Source organism: Toxorhynchites rutilus, chromosome 2 (genome assembly GCF_029784135.1).
Source record: "Toxorhynchites rutilus septentrionalis strain SRP chromosome 2, ASM2978413v1, whole genome shotgun sequence".
In the NCBI taxonomy this organism is placed as follows: Eukaryota; Metazoa; Arthropoda; class Insecta; order Diptera; family Culicidae; genus Toxorhynchites; species Toxorhynchites rutilus.
This window is the reverse complement of record NC_073745.1, coordinates 250680746-250695353: the sequence shown is the minus strand read 5'-3', so window position 1 is coordinate 250695353 and position 14608 is coordinate 250680746. Positions and strand designations below refer to the sequence as shown.

The 14608-nt window shown below is 40.3% G+C and overlaps 1 protein-coding gene across 3 annotated transcripts in view; it reads left to right on the top strand.

Moving 5' to 3' along the window:
* Positions 1-12973, top strand: part of LOC129768125 (nuclear factor NF-kappa-B p110 subunit) — a 52196-nt gene extending 39223 nt beyond the window's left edge. For all 3 annotated transcript variants that reach the window (XM_055769561.1, XM_055769563.1, XM_055769562.1), the window contains exons 6-9: positions 56-320; positions 11542-11995; positions 12061-12627; positions 12694-12973. In XM_055769561.1, coding sequence (XP_055625536.1) covers positions 56-320; positions 11542-11995; positions 12061-12627; positions 12694-12798 — 1391 coding nt within the window. In that variant the 3' untranslated portion in view covers positions 12799-12973. The remainder of the gene's footprint in view (positions 1-55; positions 321-11541; positions 11996-12060; positions 12628-12693) is intronic.
* The last annotated feature ends 1635 nt before the right edge of the window (positions 12974-14608 follow it).

The window sequence follows — 14608 nt, the reverse complement described above, 5'->3', positions numbered from 1 at the left end:
TATGAGTGATCATACGTTCGATAATTGGTTAATAATGTTTCATTAAACGCCGCAGAATTACATAAGCTTATTAGCGAGATCGGCGAGGCACAAGAGCTTTCCAAGCTGGAAACTGACTCCGTTTCGAGCGCTCATCTGGATGGGGGGGCAGCTCAGTTTGAGCGTGCTCTCGAGAGATATTTGGACACCAATCAGCATGCGAAGGATGTGGAAATCCTGAAAAAAATATTGGCTATTATCCGAATGTTTCGGAGAGATTATGACAAATGCCGAGAACTCATTTCGGCACTATGGATGTCATCGAACAAGCACAAAGTAAAGTGAGTACTCGAAATCATTCCACGCTGTTGTTAACTACCTAGATGCTTGATTCTCTGAGCATTTGTTTTGAGACTTATGCCACACACGCTTATTATGAAATGCTGCTAGCACATTGGCCCTCCGATCGTTGGTTCTTATCGGATTAATTTTTCATAGAATTGGATTCAAAATCCAAATTCTGGTTTTCGTCATGAACAAGTACTAATTGCAAGATAAGGAATAAAACTAGTTTGACAAGTCTTCGGTAATGTTGGTTTTTAAAACAACGGTATTTATTTTTGGCATGGATTTATCAAGCACGCAATGCACCAATAATGTTTAAAATTGAAAGAAACGCCTTCTGATTAGAGATTAATTTTATGGGAATAGCACTTATGTTTCACAAAAAAATGTGAATAATACGTATGAATTGATTAAGTAGATGCATTGAACTCCCCCCCTTCAGTCCATTGGGACTGACACTGAATTGTCCATCCTGTTCGCACCGATCTGATAGGTCTGATAATGAACTTTTCGTTTGAAGAGCGTCAGCTATGTGAATAACAATAACAAAGCTAGAAAATGGTTCAGTTTTGTTTATCTCGCACACCGACGCAATACGATATCGCTGTCGCCGGTGTAGGACAACATATTGGGTTGGGGAAAAAGAAATGTCGTATATTGTCAATATATGGCAACACTTAAACATATCTTGTGTTGTACTTATCGCATCGGGTCATACTATACGACTATTTAAAGACGAAAATCTGTGCTACAAGTGTCGTTTTGACAGTGTTGTGATTGTCCTTTTCAGTCTCAAGTTATAGCGCGTCAAAGATGGAGTCCACCAAGCAAGAAATTAGCCATATTTTACGTTTTTACTAACTGCGAGGTAAAACTGCAACGAAGGCGGCCGAAAAAATTCGTGTTGTTTATGGACCCGATACTGTAACGATTCGCACAGCACAGCGTTGGTTTGATCGATTTCGTTCTGGTGCAGTGGCTGTCGGAGATACACCCCGTACTTGTAGGCCAATCGTCGTGAAAACCGAAAAATCGTTGAAATCATCCAAGTAGACCGGCATTTGAGCACTCGCTCGATTTGCCAGGAACTGGGTATAGACTATAAAACCGTTTGGAACCATTTGCAGAGGATTCCAAAAAAAGCTGGATGTATGGGTGCCACACGAGTTGACGCAAAAAAATCTTTTAGACCGAATCAACGCCTGCGATGCACTGCTGAAACGGAACGAACTCGACCCATTATTGAAGAAGATGGTGACTGGTGATGAAAAGTGGATCACGTACGACAATCTAAAGTGAAAAAAGTCGCGGTCGAAGCGCGGTGAGCCGGTCCAAACCATCGCCAAGCCCGGATTGATGACCAGGAAGGTTTTGCTGTGTGTTTGGTGGGATTGGAAGGGAATCATCCACTATGAGCTGCTCAACTATGGCCAGACCCTCAACTCGGTTCTCTTCTGTGAGCAGCTTGACCGTTTGAAGCAGGCGATTGACCAGAAGCGGCCAGAAATGATCAATATGAATGGTGTTGTTTTCCACCAGGACAACGCTTGGCCTCATACATCTTTGATGACCCGCCAGAAGCTACGGGAGCTCGGATGGGATGTCCTATTGCATCCACAGTATAGTCCGGACCTGGCTCCAAGTGATTATCATCTCTTCCGGTTCATGCAAAACGCTCTTGGTGATACTAAGTTGGCCTCAAAAGAGGCTTTTTTGCAAATAAGGAGGGGGGGGGGGTTTATAAGGAGGGGATAATAAAGTTGACTTCTAAATGGCAATAAGTTTGCGAACAAAACGGCGCATATTTGACTTAAATTGGATAATTTTAAGTATGTTAAATAAAGCGTCAAATTTCGATCAGAAATATCTTTATATCTCTAGCAACACGACGTGTCGACGCTAGTAACTTATTGCCCATAATTTGGCAAGTTTCGTTCATTAATTTGATTGTTTGCATAACATCAGTTTTTATTGCTTCGGTTTGCAAAGTACGACAAAATATGTTGCTTGTTGCATATTGCACATTGCTGCTTGCTAATTGCTCATTGCTCAATTGTGTGCGAGCCGCCTTAGAATCCGGAATAACTGTTCGTTTTATAGCAGTGATCGAAGTAGGCGTATCAAAAATCCTTTGACAGCAATTTGTTTGGGAAACCTGTATCTTTCGACGGTAAAAAGTTAACGTTGATCCGTTTTGTTTCAAAAAGTTGTGCAGGATGGAAGCCGAAAGAAGGAATTTTATTTTGGACACCCAGATGAAAAATCAGGTGTGGTAAGGTACTAAAACCGCAGAATCGCTGAAAGTGGCAAAATGGTCCGTGTAGGATGTGCTGAAACGTTTCCATAAACGTACAACTGTTGCTCGGATGGATCAGAAGACATGTTGTAGTGGAACTTACGATCGGAAGCTAAGGTTGCAGGTATTGAGAACTATTAAGGCAAACCCGGGACTCTCGAACATTGCAAAAAAAAAAACATATCGCTAACCAAAGTACCATCCCTATACGAGAAGGTTATCGTAATTTCCGTACCTGCTGATAACCAAACAAGACACTGAAGCAAAATCTGGGGGCCAGGCGACTCGCTCGTAAATTGTACAAGATTTTGACGAAGTACGAAGGATGCATGTTGAGGGATGGCGAAACGTACGTGAAGATGGATAGCTCCAAGGTCTTAAATTCTTAAGGCCAGAGAAGAGAAGATGTCCCCACCAAATTTAAATTTGTTTTCGCTAATAAATTTGCCAGGAAGTTCTTGATTTGGCACGGTAACCTTCCAATTGCGTCCAATCGAAAAAAAACTGGGCAATTGTCAAGCGAAAATTGAAGAAGGGTTTCAAAGTAATTCGGTATGCTACAGACATGAAGATCTAGTGGAATAAAAAAGGCCGCTGAGGTTGACCAACAGAGAGTACAAGCTTTGACGGCGGGTATCCGAAAAAATGTTCATCAAAACTGTAACGGAATAATTAAATAAATTGTTGAAATTTTTTTTTATATTTTTATATTTTTTTTTGAGTTCAGTTCAGTTTTTGTTTTTTAAGAGACTTTGACCCGAAGGTCATTCGTCCCTTTTTAACCAATTACGAGACACAACTGGTTTTATAATTCTCGATACTAAATGAATCGAGACTTAGGAGGGCGGTCCGATAAGTACTTAGCCTCATCGCCCGTTGGTTTCAGTATTGCAAGAGAGATTACTTATCGTGTAGTACATTCTCGTAAAGGGCTACTTTCAAAATTTCAGCCGAATCGGACTCGTAATTTTGTTTTGACCGTGTGTGGAAGTGAGCGTGTCCGCGGATTTTAGAAAAATGAAAAACATGGAAATTCCGCCGTCGCCACGGCCAAATTGGTCGAATTGCACTACGAACTGCTGCCCCATTCACCGTATTCTCCAGATTTGACCCCGTGCGACTTTTTTTTTCCAAACTTGAAAAAGTCACTCGCCAGGCAGAAATTTGAGTCGAATGAGGAGGTCATCGCCGCCACTGAGGCCTACTTTGCAGACCTCGAGAAAACGTATTTTTCAGATAGATTAAAGAAGTTGGAGCATCGCTGGGTCGAGTGAATCGAGCTAACAGGAGACTATGTGGAGAAATAAATCGCCACTTTTCCAAATTTTTTGTTTTTTTTTGTAGGCTAAGTACTTATTGGACTGCCCTCGTATAGATGAATTTCCTAATCCAAGGTTCTTCCGGGGCACTCTGACAATGGAACGAGATATATTATTCTTGTTCAAGAATTTCTCCGAAAACGTTCTTACCATAAGCCATAATAATCCTATCGTATTTCGCCAACGAATAGTCGTTGATTCGCTTTACGGTCCAACAGTCCAGCCAACTCATGAGCAGATAGTTCGGGTTTTTAATGCGAACATGCGGATTCGATTCGCAGCGCGCTTGTTCCAGTGACACCATGATGTGAACAAATGTTTTGGTTCAAACCAGGGCACGAAAAAGTCAAATTCAACTAAGGATAGTCAGGGGAATATGAAGTCATCGGACTTCGTATTCAATTGGGAATGAGTTTTTGCTTCTTCCAGCGGTTTCTATGTCAACATGAATCAACAGCTATTCGGGCGTTTTCGTTGCTCTCTTCTCTACAACGCTCTGCGCTCATTTCATTCTTCACCGTCGAATGGGCTTCACGGCATATTGAAGTGCCCTCTCCCCAAACTGAATTTGTTTCTCTCTCTCAAGCATCATGTATGTATGTATCGATGTTTGAGTTCACGGTGGGTAAACAATGGAGCCATCCATTAATGGTGTAACAACTTTTTTGCATCTGAACTCAAGTTTTCTTTTCATTTTATAAGGACGTTAAAATAAAATTGTGTACGCGAGCGACGAGGTACATGTCAGGATGGAGTAGTAGTGGTGGATTGAAGTTAGATTGAATGAAGAGGCAGATTCGTATTCATTCGACTCGTCAATTAGAATAACTATTTGCTAGGATTGAATTGACCAGAAATAAGTTTACGAGCGTTAAGAACGAGAACGACTGATGAACTAGTCATGTTGACGACGAATTCCGAAGTAGTCCTACCCGAAGCGAAGCGACTGAGAAAGGGTCGATTTTCATATTTCGTCTTCGAAAATATTGAGCCCTGATTCTGACAACAAATGCCTACTGTGATTATACACGCTCTTATCGTTATTTATTGAAATTTTGAAAATTTCTACTCATAGAATAAACAAATAGTGAAAAAAGAAAAAAAAACAGGAAGTGGGTTATATCTATGGTATAACCGCAAGGGTGACGTAGGACTATCGTTGATTTAGAGATCATTTGTATGAAGTTGAATCTGAATTATTCTGAATGAATGAATATTTGGAGAACTTCGAAAACGAGAGAGTTACGTTGGATGCACAAGGTTTTATGCATCCAATATTGGATACGGAAATATCCTACTGATGGGGAAGAATAATCTTCAGAAGCTATCCTGTTGATTGCGATTGATTGAAAAATCACAAAACCTAATGTATTTGGTCACAGTGTTACATGGATAGAAAACATTAAAATAAACTCTTTCATATGAATGTAATTTTAAATTCCCAGAGGAACTGGCAGATTATTTTCAGTAACGATTAGATATTTCCACTTTTTACTCGATACTGGAAGCCCACCAGTGGTTAATGCTAACTCGATAACTATCTGTTAATAGCACTTGATTGAAACATATTTGGTCACAGTGTTACATGGATAGAAAACATTCAAATAAACTCTTTCACATGAATGTATTTTTAAATTCCTAGAGGAACAGATTATTTTCCGGATCTTTCTCGATCCAAACGGAAAGAATTCCGTGCGTGTATGTGTGTGTGTGTAGCGGCTGTTTTGAGATCTTCCCGGGGAACCGTTTGTAGTATCACTCTCCTCCTGATGGATTCCCTTCTGGCCTAAGGTGCACAAACAGGCTCTTGGTGACACCGTTCATCCGCGCTTTCATGATAAATGAAGAGCTTCACCACAACAGCGACAACATGCTCCAATCGCTGTTCAATTAGAACTGAGTGGATTTCCGAGCGGCGCTCGCTTATATACCGATTGGTGATTTCAATAGCCTATTTTGAAAGCAAATTTAAGACTATTGAAACAAGTTTTTGGATCAGAAAGTAACAAGTATAAAACGCGTAGACATTTTATCTTTCGAATGAAGTGTTTATCATACCATTTCGTTCAGTTGTTTAGGAGCTATTAACACTCAAAATCTCGGTCTCCGGCGTAACGCTTTCGTTTTCGAAACTTTGATTTTACACCCCGGTATAGAAATGAAAGACGTAGTCCTACGTCAAAAAATGTGTCCAGCGTTTTTATGTGTCTATAACTTCAAAACCTGCTCTTCATGCCAGCACTACTTGCGTTTGAAAATATAATCAATAGTCATTTCAGTGAAAGGAGTAGTTTTCGCGAAGAAGTGGTTATTTGATACCGAAGACAAATAACGCCTTGGGAAGTTCCAAAACAGCATGGCATTACTCAATCAAGACGCTTATCTAACGCGAGGGTGTTTGCAAATGTATGGTCGTAACAAAAGCAACAAGTTATTTAAAATAATGTTGTCTAATCCCAAAAACAGGAAAATTAGTGTCACATGAATTTTAGCTGTATCCTCTGTGTTTGTTGGGATGAGAAGGGTGTAATGCGTTGTTGAAACTGGGTCAAATTATTATGGGGAATTCGTTCGAAATGAACATTGATCAAAAAATGACTGAAATCAGTGATAATCGTTTCAGTTATAATTTGGTCGCATAAAGTAGGACATGTCTCAGTATAGAATTATCGTGCCATCCTTCGTCTTTTTATAGGTTTTTTAATTAACTTTAAGAGAAAAATACATGAAAATTATTCGTCAGCCATTCGGATGAATTTTCGAACTTTTCGTGTGATTAACATCCATCATTTTTAACACAGTACTGCTTTTGCTATCTTGTTCCACCACTTTTCCATTTGAGCTGGTTTTTGGATGGCTTTGCCACATTTCTTCAGTTCAAATGGAAAAGTGTTGGAACAAGATAGCAAATATGGTTAGCAGCAGTACTGTGCAGAAAATGATGGGTGTTAATCACACGAAAAGTTCGAATATTCATCCGAACAGCTGGCGAATCATTTTTAAATATTTTCCGCGTAAAATTCATTGAAAAACCAACAAAATGACTTCCTTCTCTTTTTGGCACGTTTTTTCTATGCTGAGTAATGTCCTACTTTATGCGACCAAATCATTCAGGTATGACAGGCTTTACCATAACAATGACTTCATGTTACTAGAATAGTTTTTTTAAAAGTTGAAAATGGTTATTTTGAAGAAGTCGTGGAACGACTTTAGTTTAGCAGCATGAGAACATTTACCGATGGGCTTTGACGACTCGCCGGTAGCAGGGACAGATCTTGCGGCTTAAGGGTGTTCCGGCGGCATGGATCGAACATATCGAATAAGTACGATAGACGATATCGTCTCGAAGCTATCTTTTGATGGGGTCATTAAATACAAATCCATAAACAGTACTGTCCGATTTCACCCGTCTGCGAGAAGGTTGACATATTAGACAGCTAGCAGACCAGCCTGACAGTGAATCAGAGTCTAGTGGGCAAAATACACAATCGAAAGTTGTATTTTGAGTAGAATTGGCGAGCGTAGTGGCAGTCGATTGTACCGTGACAAAAGAACATGACTTCAGTCCATTCAGCTGTTTCGAATTCCACTGAATCGAGAATCATTGAGAAATCGTTAACTTGGATGATACATAAATGAAAGGAAGGTGGAATTGAATTGCTGTTTAGTTTGACCAACTCAATGTGAACAAAATAATGAAGGGTATTCGAGAAAAAGTACGCGATTTTATCGAGCCGCATCAGCGCATCTGAAGGATTTAATGAAATTTTAAGAACGGGTGATTAAGAAACTTAATTTTAACTTCTCAATATTTTTCTTGCTTCGATTTATATCCCAGATATAAGTTATCAGAAGGAAACTGCTTACAGAAGAATACTTGGTTGTTCAGCGTATTAAAAATACGAGTTTCATTTGAAGTAAAAAGCATCAAAGCGCATCGTTTGCCTGTTATAAAATTATTTCGAGAACCCTGAGCGCAAAAAATTATGGCTTTCACCTAGTGAAGCCTGCCCATCCACTACAAAACCAAATCGTTCCGGTCGAAAGGTGCTGTTCAGTGTGTGGTGAGTCCAGGAGGGTATTGTGTACCATGAGCTACTAAAACCGGTTGAAACAATGAATACAGATCACTACCGACAACAAAGGATGAATTCGATGGAAAAAAGACCGGAGTGGGTCCGAAGATACTGTAAAGTGATATTACATCATGATAATGAAACGGCGCACAACACTGAAGCCGTGAAGGATACAATAAAACCCTTGGAAACAATGTCGCACCCACCGTATTCTCCAGACTTGATCCTGTCAGATTATCACTTTTTTGCTTCAATGGGGCATGTACTAGCAGAGCAGCACTTCGCCGAATATTAAGATGTCGAAAAATAGGTTAGTGAATGGGTTTCGCCATAGCAAGAGAAATATTAGAAAATAATCAACAATTTGCCTGAGAAATGAACGAAAAGCGTAGAATCAAACCAGGATTACTTCGAATAAAAATATTTTGAAATTCCCCAGAAAATTATGTGTTCTCTTTATCGAAAAAAAACCAGACAATTTAAACTGGCACATCTGGTATACTATGACGTTTTAGTACGATATGCCCCCTATGGTTTCGTCATGTTTGAAAAGAAGAATAATAAAAATTACCTTTTACAAACCAAAAATGAGTTCAATATTTGTTACAAAAATATTAATAATATATCATATTCAGAATTGATACACTTTTGTAAGCGTCTACTCCCAAAAAGGCTCGATGGACCGTTGTATATGTATTTGTTAAAATATTATGCGAAAATTAAAAAAAAATATACGAAACATTATTCATGGTGTTCTTCGGATCGAAGATTCCCACCCAGTCTATTTCGCATTTCTTTTCGAACTTTGGTTAATTGAAGCTCAGCCAAGTCATACGTAATAAATGGGGAAACAAACAATAATTTAAGAACAATAATTGATGCATACTGCAGTAGCAGAACGCATGTTATCGTTTTGATTGTATCCTGAATAATGGCCAGATTCATGGAATGGAGAGTTGTCGTGCTTCCATATCACTCGATCGTGCTTCCGTTTTAGACATTCTTCGAGAAATGCATTGATTAAATTCAAGAAAACATACGCTGTGCTGCACTCGAGTTTAATTTTCACCAGCGCGCATTTATGAAAAACACGTATTATCTCTTGGAATGAAGTGTACCAAACTCATTGAACATAAGATCAGTTTTAAAACACGGCACAGTACACAGAAATGAAATATCGCAAAGCAAAACATAAAAACAACAGCGTTGCATCCATATCAATCGTATGCGCTTGAGCGAAGAGAAATATATCAACAGAGAAAGCAATGGAGATAATCGAATTCGAGCGCAGTTTCGAAACGAGGTATATAAACATGGTGTATGAACACGGTGCAGTAACGTTGTTCGACCCTTAAAGCGAACGGTGTTGACAATAAAACATTTCATCTATGTTTCGGTGCGTGTTCATTCGCCAGAGCGCATGTGTATACAAGGAGTGAGGATTCAATTGAGTGCAGGAAACTTCTCGCATGTCTCGCATTCTGAAGACTGGACTTTTACATGACTACAGCAACTCATAGTGTACGATTTTTTTTTGCCGGTCCTATCGAGTGCAGAACATTGTCTTTTTCTAAAATAATTTGGCTACTTCGCCAGGTATAACCACCATTTCTTTCGTTTGTTTGTGATTTCCGAAATATATTCACTTATCAGACTCTCCGATTTTATATTTGTCTCTCAGTCTACTCATAGTGCGCTCTTTTTACCTTCCTTTTGAATTTTTCCCATGGATCGTTAACATTTGGGAGGTAGAATCATTTACCGCCTCAAGAAGATCGTGTACCCGGGTAGCATCTTTAGCCAACATAAACTTTCGAATCATCCTTTATTGTTTTTTTATGTTCTGGAGTCTTCCTTGTTTTCAATATTGTATTCGCCGGATCATAAATATTTGAACCGGTTTTCATACTTAGTTCATCTTGGGCTTGGTTCGTCGTAGATCTCCACAAACACACAAAATGCTTCAGTCGACCTTTTGAACATATACAAAATTCTCGAAGAACATATCTCATCAGTTATCTCGTAAACAGAAACTCAAAAGCTATTTGAAATATTCAAACACAGTTCATAAACTTTTCACCTGGGTAGTTAACGTTTCGTTTTTTGGAAGTTTTTAGAAATAATATTCTAGTCAGAAATACATATCATAAAAATTATATTCATTTTTGAAAATTCTGGCTATCATAAACTATCAGGAAACGAATATTTCGGTGGGTTTCGATGAAAACTATCGATCACTTTTCACAGAGTGAACTAAGAAGGCACATCTAAATGCAAGAGAAAAGACTAGAACTACACATAACATCTGCTGCCATCGAAACATTTAGAAACAAAAAAATAATGAGACGAAGGATTTAGGGATGGATGAAAACGTACAACATTTTCTTCAAATTTCTTTTTTTTCAGAACTTCTCAGAAATCTTGTGTACTTATACATTAAGACATTATAATTTGTCATACGATCTGTTCAAGATTTCTTATGTTTTGTATCTATCTATATATATAAAAATGGAGTGATGTCTGTCTGTCTGTCTGATTCTTATAGACTCGGAAACTACTGAACCGATCGACATGAAAATTGGTATGTAGGGGTTTTTGGGGCCGGGGAAGGTTTTCGTGATATTTTGAGACCCCTCCCCCCTCTCTGAGGGGGGGGGGCTGCCATACAAATGAAACACAAATTTCTGCATTACTCGGAAATTAACCAAGCAAACGAAACTAAAGTTGGCATGTGAAAGTTTTAGGGTGCAATAAATGTTTCTATGATGGTTAGACAGTCCTTCCCCCACTCAAAGGGGGGGCTGCCATACAAATGAAACACAAATTTCTGCATTACTCGAGAATTTATCAAGCAAATGAAACCAAATTTGGCATGTGGAGGTTTTAGGATGCAATAAATGTTTCTATGGTGATAAGATACTCCTTCCCACTCTCTTAGAGGGGGCTGCCATACAAATGAAACACAATTTTTTGCATTACTCGGAAATAAATCAATCAAACGAAACCAAAGTTGGCATGTGAAAGTTTTAGGGTGCATAAATGTTTCTATGATGGTTAGACAGTCCTTCCCCCACTCAAAGGGGGGGCTGCCATACAAATGAAACACAAATTTCTGCATTACTCGAGAATTAATCAAGCAAATGAAACCAAATTTGGCATGTGGAGGTTTTAGGATGCAATAAATGTTTCTATGGTGTTAAGATACTCCTTCCCCCTCTCTTAGAGGGGGCTGCCATACAAATGAAACACAAATTTCTGCATTACTCGAGAATTAATCAAGCAAATGAAACCAAATTTGGCATGTGGAGGTTTTAGGATGCAATAAATGTTTCTATGGTGTTAAGATACCCCTCCCCCCTCTCTTAGGGGTGGCTGCCATACAAATAAAACACAAATTTATGCATTACTCGAGAATTAATCAAGTAAATGGGCGGGACGAAGTTTGCCGGGTTAGCTAGTATCATAATAAAATCTTCTATCGAAGCCTAGTGCCCAAACTCTCATAACTATTGTTTCCTCGTTGCAGCTGTCTCCACAAGGCTATCGAACGCCGGGATGTAATGATCGCGTGCAAACTGGTCGCGCTCCTGGTGGATTACCATCTGCGAGAGCTGCTTGATCTTAGCAATGAGCGCAATGAAACCGCACTTCATCTGGCCGTGACAGCCAATCTGGTGGAAGTGGTTGACACCCTGGTGTTATCCGGAGCTAGGATCAGTTGCTGTGACTACAGGGGGAATTCCGCGCTGCACCGAGCAGTCGTAGAGAATGCGTTCGAGAGTTTGGGCGCGTTGTTAGATCACTGCAAACGGAGTGGCCTTCGGGTGGATTCAACGAACGATGAAGGCTACACAGTTTGGCATGTTGCGGTAATGTGTAAGAATTTGAAAATTACTAGACTCCTAATGGAACGGGGAGTTTCCTACACTGGACGGGATGTGAAACATGGGAATAATATTCTCCATATTGCAGTCGAAAGTGTAAGTAATTGGTTCTTAGCTATGCATAATAGATGTTTATGTGTTATTTTTCTTACCCAAACCAGGACTCTTTGGACATGGTAAACTACATTCTAGAGAATGTGGATAAAACATTGGGCGAAGCACCAAACAACGCTGGCTACACATCGTTGCAACTAGCCAACGCCAGACTTTTGGCGAACTCCAACAACAAGCTGATTGTTCGCGAACTTCTACGATTTAATCCTGGAGGGTTGCTAGAAAAGGAACATTTGACTGAGGAAGAGGATGACGACGATACGGAGCAGAGTGAGAATGAGTTCTCGACCAGCAGTTCTTCATCGGAGAGTATTCTGCTGTCAATTGGTCCCGTTTCGAATCACGGAGAAGTTATCCGAATACTTGAAGATAATGACACATCATCGTCCGAACAGGTCAAAGAGCTAACTGTTATGAAAAATGTTCCTTACTGCGGTACGCTGGAGTGTAGTGAAAGTTATCTTTTCGATGAAGAATGTCTCTCTCGTCTGTGTGATCTGTTGAACCAGGATCAGATATGGCGTGATGTGGGATCGGTGCTAGATTTTCATGCTTATTTCACCATGTGGGAGCAATCCCAAAACCCATCGGCGATGCTTTTGAATTATTTCGAGGTTGGTATATACATATCATATTTAGATGAAAAACTTGATTTTCTAATGCATATTTTCTACTTTCAGATGCAAGAGATGAAATTGGAGCACTTGACAGGTATTCTACAAGCACTTGATCAAAAAGAAGCCATTCAGTGCATCGATGAAATGGTTTGCCGGCAAATGAAGTGATCATTGGACATCAGCATTAATCTTTTTCTATAATGAAATATCTTAGTTAGGTTGAGAACCTTCCAATCAATGCTAGTGATTTATCCGATAAGTCTTTTTATACATATTTTTAGGTGACATACTCTCAGTACGTACTTTTATTGAATGCACACTTGTTAAGAATTTGAACAAAAATAAATTTTATACAAAAATAATTACATGCAAACCCTTTTGTGTGGTTAGTGATTATCACTGGTCCTTCATCTTTCTTTCAAACTTTCCTCCAGGCTGGGGAATGCTATTTAACAAATTTCAATTCTAAATTGGTGAACGTATTTTTTGCATAATCCGGTAAAACTGGTATAATAGGTAATATATGGGATTATTTCTTTTGTTTCAAGTGTAGAATGTGCTAAGTACAAAGGATATTCTGAGCTAATTAGCAGAAATGTCAGATCAACTGATTAAATAATAAAAAAAAGTTCGGTTTGAGATTGTGGAATAATGAGATGAACACAGGAATATTTATGATTAACCTTATCTAGGACGATATAATGTTCTGAAGTCTGTTCCACTTAGTATTTGGCCGCTTCATTCCAGTTCCTGCAGGGCCTCTAATGAAACTAATGACAGCGTTTTGATCTGGAAGGATTGTTTGAAAGCAAAGTGCGACTGAGTCTTGACCTTTGCTGATCCAGGAAATAGGTCCTCCACCGAAGAAAATTACGATCCCCGATGTAGACCTTCGCAGATCACCTGCCCAGTCTGAGTCCGAATACCCGGTTAACTTCCAGGCTTCGCCCGGTCCGAACTTCAGCTTCAGATGCTTTGTGGTATTGAGGTACTGGAGAACCCGCTTGCAAGCTGCCCAGTCGCTATTGTTCGGATCGCTTACTTTTCTCCCGAGCAGGCCGACGCTGATGGCAACATCCGGCCGTGCATTCACCGCCAGGTACAGTAGTGCACCTACGAAACTGCGGCACTTCGTTGTATCCGAAAAACGCTTGCTGTCGCTGTTGATCGACACGTATCCGGGGACCATAGGTGTCTTCACTGGTGCTGCGTCCTGTAGTCCGAACTTAACGACCAGCTTTTCGATGTACGAGGTGAGTCTCATCGAGTAGAAACCTCCTTCCTTCTCTATCTCGAAACCCAGAAAGAAACGCACCGGACCGAGGTCCGTCACGTCGAATCTGTCTCGTAGATCGCCATACACTCGGTTTATCATGTCGTCATCCGTGCATCCGATGACCAAATCATCCACGTAGACGAGTACGTACACTGTGGCACCTCCACTGCGCCGAACGTAAATGCAAGGATCCGATTCACACTGCTGGAACCCCAGACTGCGGAGCACGTCGTCCAGAGCTCGATTCCAACACCTAGCTGATTGGCGCAGGCCGTATATGCTCTTCCTGAGCCTACACACTTTCTCCTCCTGTCCTCTAACCGCAAAGCTCGGCGGCTGCCGCATATAGAGTTCCTCGTCCACAGTGCCATTCAAGTAGGCGGTTTTAACGTCGTACTGCCGCAATACCAGCTTGCTTTTCCCGGCAACTGCCAGCAACGCGCGCGTAGTTTGACGCGTAACCGGAGCGAAAACGTCAGTATAGTCCACACCGAACTTTTGTGTGTAGCCCTGAGCCACGATTCGAGCCTTATGCTTCACCGGTTTACCGGTCTCGTCCCGTTTCAACTTAAACACCCATTTGGCTCCAATCAACTTCTTCGCGGTCGGCAAACTCACGAGTTCCCACGTACCATTCAGTTCGTCCAACATTGCATCTTTCCACTCAGGCGAGTCCAAAGCCTGCAGGTAATCAACCGGTTA